The following is a 12,537-nucleotide window of genomic DNA, read 5'->3' on the forward strand; positions in this document are numbered from 1 at the left end:
TGGGAAGTCACTTAACCTCTTGGTAGTCTAGTCAACCCTCTAGGACTTGAAAGTGCAGAGAAGGTGCCAAGATACATTGGTAAAGGAAGTTTCCTCAACTGGGAGTGCCCAGTACCACTGAAATCACAAGTCCAGTCTTGACTCCAGTCTCTATCTCTACTTAGAAGCTTTCTTAGCTGCTTCTAGAACTACAGGGTGCAAATCAAAGCCCAAATATGGGATACATGGATGGGGGGAAATTTTTGCTAAGAAGTAAAACAAGTTTCTATGATCAATAGTTGTAACAATTTAAGACATTTGGCATCCAGTGCCATATCATGGCCATATATCATGGAAATGATGCCATAGCAAATTCTGGATGCAATGTTTTAAAGTCTAGAGACCCAGGTGTAAGTTGAGTGTTTATAGGAATGTGTGAAAGAAAAAAGGCTTGAGGTGGTTACGTATGTGTGTGACACTGTAGGCAGAGCTGTAAAAGATACAAGGTAATGCAGTACCTAGATGCTGTACCTGCTACATCTGGTGTCACATACCTGTCATGTATGACTAGAGGGAGAAAAAGTAATAAATGAAAGATACAGAAAGTATGTTGTAATATAAGAAGTGCATGACCCCATATCTCTGTCTACCTTACCTCTTAAATCATCTCCCTTCTCCCTCTCAATGTGTAGTTTCCACTGACACTCCTACCTACCACCTTCATCTTCCAACTCAGGTTCACATATACACACTCATGTACACATACACACCTGCACCCACTCACTACATCTGCTATCTGAAGTTCTAGCTTTGGAACATACTGCCCTCCTGCAGGCCAGTAAACAAAAGAAAAAGGGTTGAAACATGATTACACCCTCTGACTTTTAGCTAATAACTTGGATCACAGTTCCCAACACAGCAGCTGTCAGAGCATAATTCCCAAGTCAGGACCTCATGAGAGCCAATGGGCTCTTCTGATGAAAAGCCTCTTCTGATGAAAAGCCTCCCTTCTGAATTGCAATCTTTGTATGGAATGATGAGGGTAGATACTAGTGTTTTCTATCAACAGCTTTCCAAACCACATCCACACCCCTCCTTACTCTGGAGAAAAAATCCATGAGCCGAAATACTCAAGACACCTAGTTCACAGGTCAGCAATAATTATACCTACTCTCCTTTACCACACATTCATGCTCCCTTCTTCTAGCACCTCATGAGCAATCTGTTCAAACTGCCAATAGGAGATAGAAGGAAGATGGTTCCAAGGGCTCCCATCCAAGTTGTGGATGAGAAAGAGAGTTCAGTGGCCGGCTATCTCTCAGATATATCTCCATTCTCTGAATAAAGAATGTCTCTGGGTCCATGAGAGATAGGAGCAGTGTGGCAAATGATTTCTGCCTTCCCTAGAGCAGGAATTCTTAAGCTTTTTTGTTTTTAAATGCATAAAATAGTATACATAGGATTACAAAGGAAAATGATTTTATTGGAATACAATTATCAAAAAAATTTTTAAGGGTATGAATCCTAGGTTAAGAACCCTAGCCCTAGAGATAACCCAAGGGCCAAAAAACACACATATACCAAAGAATGAGGTTGGGAAGGGAGGAGAAAGAGTGAAAGAGGCAGAGACAGACACAGACACAGAGAGAACTTGTGAGGAACCATGTGAGGACAAGAGTAGATACAGTCATCTATATTTACTTAACCTAATATGGATGAGTTTTCTAGTCCCAACAAAGGGCAAAAAGTCAAACGGCAATAAGCAATAAATCTACAATGGATGTAGATAATTTGAAAAAATAACTAACAAAAATTACATTAGTATCAATGATAACTCACATTTACGAAGCCTTTTATGGTTTATAAAGTTTTCTCACAACACTACAAGTGACCTTGGTGGAGCTCCTGACCCTCCCATCACCTACCCACTCAGTGAAATACCCTTTAGTTTGCCCATACTCTTTTGGTACCAGATGTTCTTGTGTATCTCTATTACCAAGAGTATTATAAGTGAGGGCCATCTGGAGAATAGTTAAATGCCAAGGAGTTACAGTCTGGCCCGCATCCATCAGTGTGCTGCTAAACATTTAACAACCTGCTCTCCAGAAGAAAAAAAATGTATACACAACTGCATTATTGGTTATTATCTTCATAACTTTCCTAAGTGCTCCAGACAATCAACCAAACAATAAATTAAGTCCTGATTTGTAGCGTTTCCTGATTTCCAAGGTATATATGCTCAAAACGAATATTTAACAATCAGCTCCAGAGAGTTGGTTTGGACTGGCTTCAGCGCACCCCTGCCTGTACCCTTGAAACTAGCCATAGGTTGGGAGCAGATTCCCTCTGAAAAAGGCATGGGCCCCACAGGTCCAGAAGTTCTTGAACTTCTTGAGCTACTGATCCAAGGTTTAGGAAAGTAATTTAGGTATAGAACAGAAATGCAAATGGCATTCTACAGGAAAGATAACATCTATTAAGGCATCTCCTGGTAAATGCTTCTCCTTTCACCAAGCCATTGGGTACTTCCTGATTAGTCCACAGAATTTGTGGGTATGTTTCTATAGCTGCAATAATGTTTTGTATATATATTCATCCAGAAGTCAGAACCTGAACGCACCTTTGAGATCACTTAGTCCAATTCCCCTATTTTACAGATGAAATTGAAGCTCAGAAATATTCAGTGAAATGTACGTATATATATGTATGTATGTATGTATGTATGTGTGTGTGTGTACCAAAGTATACATAATTGTATAAGGGGATATTTCTATGAGGTGATATGTGTATCTGTTTTTATGTATATAGTAGATAGTCCAATGTGCATGAACCTACGTATGTTTGTGTATGTATACTTTCATTTGCCTGGATCAGTGACATTTTTTTTGTGGGAGTATCCTTGAATATATTTGTAAAGATACACATACTCAAATATCCACACTGACAGCTTTCCACTTTGATTACTTTTTCCTATGAAATTTTTCATTTAGACTTCTTTCATCTTGTAGTTCTGGGCCCTGGAGACATGTAATGCAGAATCTCAGATAACCTAACAACATAATGCCCAGATTACACTTTTATTTACTTATTTATATTTATTTATTTATTGCCTCTACCCAGCAAAGTAATTGCAAGCCTAAAAGCTTTCACATATTTATAACTTCTGCCATCTCCCCAGGAGTCTGAAACTGTCAGTGGGTGGAATATTTCATTTAATAAGCCTTTTCTGAAGGGTAAACCAGCAACTATTTTTCTGCCTCTATCAGAAGTAAGGACAAATAGATTAAAAAACCAACTCCTATAATACTACTACTGTCAAAGGTCCCTTCAAAGCCATACCTAAATACCCCTTAATAACCATTCATGGGTCTTTAATCCATGAATATCTAAACCCTTCATGAGTCTGTTTGTATTTTCAGCCTTTTAGCAGTCTTTTTTATCTGGGGTATGTTCTCTGCTCAGACATTAGAACTCTATAGAATTCTAGTCTGGGTTGGCTGGCTTAGTTGGTTCGAACCTGGTACTAATGAAGCCAACCTCAAATTATGTAAAATAAAACTGTTCTGTGGCCAGTAGTCTTACAGTTTCATGCTCTTAATTCCAGAGGACTCAATGAAAAGGAAGGGCAAAGCAGGAGAGGAATGGAGAGTAGTAGGATTGAGCTGGTTGGGGAGGAGAATATGTAGGCAGGTTAACAGAATAAAGGGGCTTTCACTCCAGGAGATGATGAACGAATTGCTGAGATTGGGGAAGCAGGAGGTGCACATCTGCTAGCCACAGATGCCAGTTGGTTGGAGCCTCTACTTTCTAGGTCCTGTGATCATGGAGGTCAGTGTTTGTCAAGGATCATGGGATCATTACTACACAGTTGGAAGGTCATCTAATCCAGTCTCTCATTTTACAGGAAAGGAAACTGAGGCCTAGGGAGATTAAGTTTGTTAGCCAAGATCAACAAGGATTCTACAAGGTACAAATGAGGAGAGAGTTCATTCCAGGCATGGGAGATGGTGGGAGAGATAGTACCATATATACATAGTGACTCTCAAGCCCAATTCCACAGAAGCTGCCTCAGTTTGAACTGAATTACAGAAAGAAGTCAGTTTTTTGGACAGTAGTGTGCAGGAAGGGTTGTAATAGTGAAGTATAATGAGGCCAGAACGATAGGTTGGGACCAAGTTGTGAGGCCAAAGAAGAGTTTATATTTTATCTTAGAAGCGATAGGGAATCACTGGAATTTATTGAGTAAGGGAGTGATATGATCAGATTTATGCTTAAGCAAAACCACTTTGGCAGCTGTGAGAAGGGAGAGACTTGAGTTATAGAGACCAATTAGGAGGCCATTATAGTAGTTCAGGTGAGAAAGGTAATGAGACTTTGAACTAAGCAGTGGCAGTGAGCAGTAAAAAGGGTTGGATGCTACAGAAATGTTGGAGGCAGAAACAGCAAAATTCGGCAACCAATATGTGGGCTGAGGAGGAATAAGAGCTTGAGTATAACATGGAAGTTTCACATATAACATGGAACCCAGGAAGAACCTGGATTCCTAGAAGAATACTAGTGCCCGCTATGGAAACAGCAGAATTTAGGGAGAAAGGGAGAAAGATAATGAATTCTGATTTGGACCTGTTGAGTTTGAGATGTTTATGGGACATCCAAATTGAAATATCCAATAAGCAGTAGGTGATGTGGGACTGGAGCTCTAAAGAGAAAGTATGGCTGGATTTTTATAGTCATTAATGTTAATTAAACTAGTGTCCTCTATCCCAAGCTACACGCAAATGTAAAATTTATGGATTTGTGAAATGACTGGAATACCCATTGCCACTGAGAGCAAGAACAGAGCTAGAATGTGTCTTTTAAGCTAAATGTAAAATATCTAAGAAGACTACTGTGTGTTCCACAAAGTTGTGAATGTATATAACAGGAACCTGAGTATCAATGTGATCTCTTATGCCAAATGTACTAAGACCTGAATTTTGTCGAGAGTAAATAACCTCTCAAAGAAAGAGGAAGATTACAGAATATTGTATAAAATTCAATATTTTGAGAAGGGGAACTGACTGAACCTTTTCTTTTTTAGCTGAAGCCATATACTTTCCTAGGAATAAAGGCTATGTTAGCTGTGGGCTGGATTGAGTTTCTTATGTAACAATTTTGTGGTCTCATGCTTCTTCAACTTAAATACAATTGTGGGATGCATACCCACCATTACATATATATATATATATATATATATATATATATATATATATATATATAACAAGCTGCTGGGAACTCAGCTTGTTATACTCAGGCATCCTGGTAGGTATTGGTAACTACTGGCTGTTGTAAACTACACAGTCACATGTCTATAACTTGTCATCGTTATTGCCTCAAGCTTAATTTAACTTTTGGGATCAAAGTGGGTGCTGAAGAGATTTCCATAAGGGCCTTTGACACAGGCCCTCACTTCAAAAAATTAGGTAAAAAATAGGCAATCTAAAATGCTTTTTTTCACCATACTTGCTATGTCCCTCCCAAGGCAGGGTCACCACCAATGATTATGGAATCCTATCTCTATCCTTCCTCCCAATTCCCTCACTTGGGGCAAAAAGGAGGCAGGAAAGTCTAAACCGGGAAAATGGCAGCTTAATCTGGAAAAAAAAAATCACACAGGAACTGTTCTTAGATGCAAATGAAGAGTTAAGCATTGAAAACAGTAACAGGTAGGAGCCAGAGTTAAATTTTACTTCACAGCCTTGAAAGGAACCAGAAGTTCCAAGAGATGGCAGGAAGGAGGGACAGTATTCCATGCTTGGGAGATAGCCTGTGCTGAAAGCAGAGATGTGGGAGAGAAAATGTTAGGGACAAATTATAGCAAATAGTCTAGTTCTGCTCAGTCCTAGAGGGCAAAAATAGGAACAATAAGTAAAAGGCAACTGGCCTGATATAAGAAAAAAACTTCCTAACAATTAGAGCCATCAACCTCTTTTGGAGGTCTTTGAGTGAAGGCTGGATGAACATGTATTGGGTATTCTATATAAGGGGTAGATTGGAATAAATGGCCTCTGAAGCTTGATTCAACTCATAAATTCAGTGATTCTATGACTCTAGGGTGGGATGGGCATGATAGCTGTCTTCAAACTGAAGAAGAATCAGATTTATTCTATGTGGCTTTGGGAGCAACATTTCAGAGAGCACAGTGAGCTAGAGCTCAGCCTGATATAAGGAAGAATATTCTAAGAATTAACACATTGCAAAAACTGAGTCAGCTGCTATTTGGAGTAATTATTTTTCCCTATCAATGGAGATATTTAATCAGAGGCTGGTCACTTGTTGGAGATGTCATAAAGAGGATCTGCATTGGTGGGGTATAATGGGTGCCTTCCCTGGTTCCTTGCCTTATGTCTGCAGGGGCATTCCTCACAAATGCAAGATACCTCAATATATGAAGTACTGAACAAGAACCCATAACTCCTGTTTGGCTGAAGCTGTTCTTCCTAAAACTGCTAAAATAGGTAAAGGACTCCCTGGAAGTAACTGCATAAACAAAATCCTGTATGCCTTTTGTATGAGATGATTCAAATTGAAGGAAATTCCCATATTAAAAAGTGTTACACATATATATGTACATATACATATAAGAATACATATTCTATTGCACCATATTATGATAATGCCCTTTTGGTTAAAAACTTCTTTGTCTCTGCTCCCCTGGCATTCCTAAGCTGTGAGGCCGAACCCAAGCTCTCAAGGAATGATGACTTATTGGAAAATGACAAGTAGTTTGGAAGGGCATTTTAACTCTGGGAAGATAACACAAAAAGAGATCTCTGAGATACTAACCCAAAGTGATGAGCAGGCCCCACTGTAGTATGTTAAACTTGCAAGGTCATCCCATGGCACGTGGCAGACACTCCCCCCCCGCCACCAACTCCCATCCTTTTTTTCCCCTCCTTCTTTGCTCCCTCAATCAACTGTAAGGCTCAACAATCTAAAAGTATAATGAGGTAATGAAACATCAGATAACACTTTTTCTCCCCACCAGTTAAAATACTAGTAAATCCAAAGTGAGATCAAGCAAGAAAAAGAGATGACCTCCTACTTTATAGAAAAAGAGAAAGCACCTCCTACTTTAGAGAAGTCTAAAAACCAGGCTGTCACATGTGCTGCCGCCATCCTAGTGGCTAATCCATGGACGGCACTTTTACGTCACCAAAAATAAAGTGTTTTTTAGGCCACTGCATGATGATTCATGAAGAATATGTTTCACAGGACTAGATAAGAATATGTTTATTTTCATCTCTAAGAGCCTGTTTTATAGGGTTTCATACTGTTGATATAAAAACTATAATCCATCTACTAGGGGAATGGGTACAGAGGTATGCAGCTTTCAACCCACACCATGACAAGCTTTAAGTAAGTATTAAGTTCGAATTTGGAATGGATTAGATTTTTACATTCTTTAAGGATAGAGATTTATTTTTCATCTTCATATAACCAATGCATAGAAAGCACTTAGTAAATGTTTGATTAATTGAGTGTAATATTCTTTCTCTGTTTCTTGCAGCAAATAATAGTAGTCTCCAAAATGGGGACTCTGGCTTGACCCCAAAAAGGAGAGTATTCAGTCAATCAGTGGGTGAGAATACAGGGCCACTTCTTACCTGGATTACTGCAATAGTCTCCTGTTTGATCTTCCTACTTCAAGCCTCTCACCATTTCAATCCATTTTCCACATAGCTGCTGAAGGGACTCTTCTGAATCATATGTCAACCACATCCCTTCCCTACTCAGTAAACTCCAGTGTCTCCCTGTTGACTCTAGGATCATATATTTACCTCATTTGCCTTATTTCCTTTTTAATTTTTTTGTGTAAGTTTTGTAATGTACATAATTTCTAGTGTAATGGTACTAAATATTTTACAAATAAGTAAATAAGTAAAAAAAAAATGTATACTGGGAATGAAGACATAAAGTTGTTTTTTTTTTTTTAACTAATCAGGTGCATGACCAAAAAAGTTTAGAGATCACTGTCAGAGAGAAAAACTAGAAGGTCTTAAAAAAGAATATGTCAAAGAAAAAAATGAATTTGTCTTCTCTCTATTCCTCAAACCCCTCCCATGTCTCATCTCTTCCTTTATTCATGGAGAGAGTCAGTCTGGGTCCTCACTATCTTAGCTCTGCTCACCTCCCAACACCACCATTCTGCCTATACTAAGAGGGAGGCTCTGAAACTGTTATAAACATCACTATGAAAGAAACTATGGAAACCTGGACTTTAATTCCTGGTGCAAATAAGGCATCAAGCCATGATCAAGTAGATTTAAGGTACCAAATTATATTTAGGTATTCGTGTCTTTAAATTTTTTTCTAAATGTGTATCATCCTTTAAATATAGTGTTCTTTATTTTTGCTGCAACTTTTTTAAAGGAAATGATTTTCATTTTATTTTAAAGGATAACTGAGTCGAAAAGATCATTTCTTTTTCAGTTAATAATACCTATATGACTGAAGCTTGACTGTACAAACAAAAATGGTTATAACCAAGGCATTACTGTTCACCTTCTGGCAGTGACTCTGATTACAAGCAAGACAATCAAGAGGAACTAATAGCTTTTTGAGTGCTGAATTTACAATCTAAATGTAAAACAATAACATTAACAATCTACTTGTAGTGAAAGTGAGCTTCAGGCTTTCACACTCTTAAAGGTGTTAACCATTTTTAATAATACATAATACATCTTTTCAAAAAAGTGTCAACCATAAGGGCAGCTAGATGGTGCAGTGGATAGAGCACTGCCCCTGGAGTCAGGAGGACCTGAGTTCAAATAGGACCTTAGACACATGATACTGACTAGCTGTGTGACCCTGGGCAAGTCACTTAACCCCAACTGCCTCACCCCAAAAAAAAAACGTCCGCCACCTTCAAAATGGAAGCCATCTGTTTGTACTGTAGTGACTCTACTTTCTGGTTATCCTAAGTCATCCTGTGCTCTCCCTTCCTACTGCTCCCAGCACTCCTCTTGCCACAATGTTATCTCCTTCCAAATGCTATTCCAACATAACGTAGCATCACCCTTGCTCTGGTCTGTCTCTTCCCTCACTCCTTTTACTGAGTCCTGTGGAGACCCCTTTCTACTGCAGGGAAATTCCTCTTTATCCTTCCATGTATTTGTCACTTGTTTCCTTTCTCATTTCCCTGTTAATGGAAACCTGGCTTCCTCTAAACGATACATTTCTTCATTACACTCTTCCCATTGTAGCCTCACTGATTCTCATCAACTCCAAACCAACATGCAAAGGGAAACTGGCCTCTTTCTAGGCCTTCATGTCCCTGCCAGAACACTGAGAAACTGCCATCATTCTACTCCTCTTCATCTGAAATACACAGAAACTCCAACTGCCTACTGGACATCTTGAATTAGATGTTCAGTAGACATCTTTACCTCAACATGCCCCAAACTGAACTCATTATCTTGCATGTCAAACCCTCCCTTTTTCCTAACTTCTCTATCATTTTTGAGGGTACCACCATCCTCCTAGTCACCTAGATTTAGACCCTAGGAGTCGTCCTCGATTTCCCACTTTCTCTCACCACCCTACCCCACTGCATAGCCAATATATTGCCATAGTCTGTTGATATTACCTCTGTAATATCTCTTCCATGTTCCCCTTTCACTTTTTTGATGTTGGTACCACCCTGGATGCAGGCCCTCACTATCTCACACCTGGACTATCAAACTAGGCTGCTGGTTAGTCCCCCTGTACGCACCGATCTTTTGTCCACTCAGCTATCAAAGTGAGTTTCTGAAAATGCTGTTCTGACCATGCGTCCAGTGGCTTCTTATCACCTCCAGGATCAAACATAAAATTCTCTGTTTGGCATTCAAAGCCTTTTATAACTTGGCTCCTTCTTCTGCCTTATACTCTCTACCCTCTATAAGCTGTGATCCAGTCCCACTGGCCTCATTGCTGTTCTTCACATGTGACACTCCCATCTCTCTTTCTTTGTCTTCCTGTGATATAACATTATCTTAGTCCTCCTAACTTTTTGACCATTCCTTCTCTTTCTTTTACAGGTTTCTCTCAATGTTTTTCTCTTTATTTTCTCCACTAAAGAACGTATTCATTCTTATATTTTCAAATCTTATCTTTATATGGAAATTTATAATTCGAGTATTATCCTTTGACCTGAGCTCTAGTATCACCAGATGGCTACTAGACACTTCAGATGTAAAAGACTCAACTAATATTCCTTGAAAAATATCTGCTCTGTTCTGATTTTGTTTCTGTTAATAGTATGGCCATTTTCCCAGTTATCTAGGATGAAAGCCTTAAGAGTTAGTTGATCCCTCCCTCTCCTTGCCACAGTTAATCAGTTCATTTGTTCTTCAAAAAGTGTCTCTGTCACATTCTTTCTTATCCATTCCTACAGCCACCATTTATAGTCCAGGTTCTCATTACCTCACTCCTTGATTACTAACAACACTTATTACCTTAATTATCCTCTGGCTAAGGTACTTAATCTCTATTTGCCTCAGTTTCCTCATATATAAAATGGGGATAATAGTAGCACCTACCTCTCAGGATTGTTGTGAGGATCAGATGAGATAATATTTGTCAAGCTCTTAGCACAGTGCCTCATGCATAGCAGGTACTATATAAATACTAACTATTATTATTAGCTACCGAGTTGGAATCCCTGACTCTAGCTATCCCTGCTCTAATCCATTTTGTACATTACTACCAGATTTACTGTCCCAATACACCACTTTCATTATGTCATCCCCTTCTGCAAAACTATAAATGGTTCTCCAGTGCCAAGAGGGATAAAATCAAAACTACTTAGCCTATTCCAGACACTCCATGATCTGATCCTACCCTGTCTTTCCACCCTTATTCCCTATTATTCACCAACCCACACTTCCCCCTTCTACCATCAAACCAGTCTATTCATCGTCTCCTCAATACACCTCCCACCTCTTTTGCTTCTCCACTGCTTCCAACTAGAGTACAGCCGTCACTGTCTACCTCTCCTAATCCTACCTGTCTCTGAGGAGCCAATGTAAGACAAGCCTTCTTTGTAAAGCCTTCGGTACTCATCCTAATCCACAGAGATCTCTCCCTCCTCTGAAACCCTGGAATACTCGGTGTCTGTGCACTTATGTGACATTTATCTTAAACTGACTTTAAGTGCATCCAGCACTGTGATCTGATCATCATAGGCACTCAGTAAACAACCACTCCTTGGCTGCTTATTTTTTTCTTACCTGTAATATCTGGACTGAAGGTAGGTAGAACACACAGCCTTTGACACATGGCTAGCTGAACCGAAATCGATGACCTTAACCCTATACGGCTGTCTGGATGGATCAACCAGCATAATGTTCTCTGGCTTGAGGTCTGCATGGATAAGACCCAAGCTCTTTAATTTCATCAGGGCTGTGGCTACCTGCTGGAGGACAGGGCGGATGTATTTGAGGGGCAAGGGACTAAACTTGTTCTGCTTCAGGAAGTCATAGAGGTTCTGTTCTAACATTTCAAAGACCAAGCAGGTATGGTTTTTATGTTGGAAGCACTCATAAGCTCGGACAAAGTTGTAGTCATCTGCACTTTCAGTACTCAACCGGGCCAGGATGCTCACTTCAATCTGACCCTGCCGGGCATAAGATGGGTGGTTCTTCAAGATTTTGATAGCGACAATTTCGTTGGTGCCACGTTTCCAGCACTTGACCACTTGTCCAAATGTCCCTCGACCAAGGAACTCTAAGACCTCATATGTGTTAGTCATGGAGCAGAGAACCTCATGCTGGACTAGCTGATAATCGCCTTCGCTGTTGGAGCCACTATTTTTAGAGGTGGCAGTAGATGTGGTGGCAGTGGCTACAGTGGCCCCACTTGCATTATTTTGAATCATGGGTGGGTGTTCTTCAATGATCTGCACGCTGCTTGTGTTTTCAATCTCCTCACTCTTACGCTTGAGTCCACATTTTTGGTAGGTGTCAAGAAGACTCACAGTGCTTCGACGCATCAGGTTGTGTGGTCCACCAAGGGCTTGCCCAGAGACAGAAGTGCTACTTGCAGATGTTACTACGATGTGCCCAGTGCTTCCTGGAAAGATGATGGTCTGCTCGTAAGGTAGGCTGGGGTTGGGGATTTGCAGAGAGGTGCTGACAGTAGTGGTGGCTGGTTGTGAGGGCTGTATGTTTTTGCTCTGGCTGTAGACTTTACTGTGTGTGCCGTACCCGGTCATATCCCAGTTGGAACTTGGTTCCACTTTAAGTTTCTTCACACTACAGAAGGCACTTGATTGAAGGGTGTGAGGGGAGAAAACTTGCACATGTGAGGCCATACCTAAAAGAAAAAGGAAGGGAAAGTATAAAAGCTATTTAAATCTATTGTACCACAAGTAAGTTTAGATAAACCATTTCACTTTTAATGGTTTGGGTCATATGGAACATCTTTGCCCACTGATAAAAATAAGGAATTGATGACTCTAAGCATTTCACCTGCCATCACCAAAAAAATTAAACAATTGTAAGAGTGAAGCTAAAGAGGCCTGCCAGGATGTGGCTA

General features: G+C 39.9%; 1 protein-coding gene across 3 annotated transcripts in view; it reads right to left on the reverse strand.

Moving 5' to 3' along the window:
* The window catches only part of HIPK2 (homeodomain interacting protein kinase 2), a 164,254-nt gene extending 151,941 nt beyond the window's left edge, over nt 1-12,313 (reverse strand). For all 3 annotated transcript variants that reach the window (XM_027842364.1, XM_027842365.1, XM_027842363.1), the window contains exon 1: nt 11,232-12,313. In XM_027842364.1, the coding sequence (XP_027698165.1) occupies nt 11,232-12,313 (1,082 nt within the window). The remainder of the gene's footprint in view (nt 1-11,231) is intronic.
* Nucleotides 12,314-12,537: the final 224 nt, after the last annotated feature.

This window comes from Vombatus ursinus, unplaced genomic scaffold, assembly GCF_900497805.2.
Source record: "Vombatus ursinus unplaced genomic scaffold, bare-nosed wombat genome assembly UNPS02014870.1, whole genome shotgun sequence".
NCBI lineage: Eukaryota > Metazoa > Chordata > Mammalia > Diprotodontia > Vombatidae > Vombatus > Vombatus ursinus.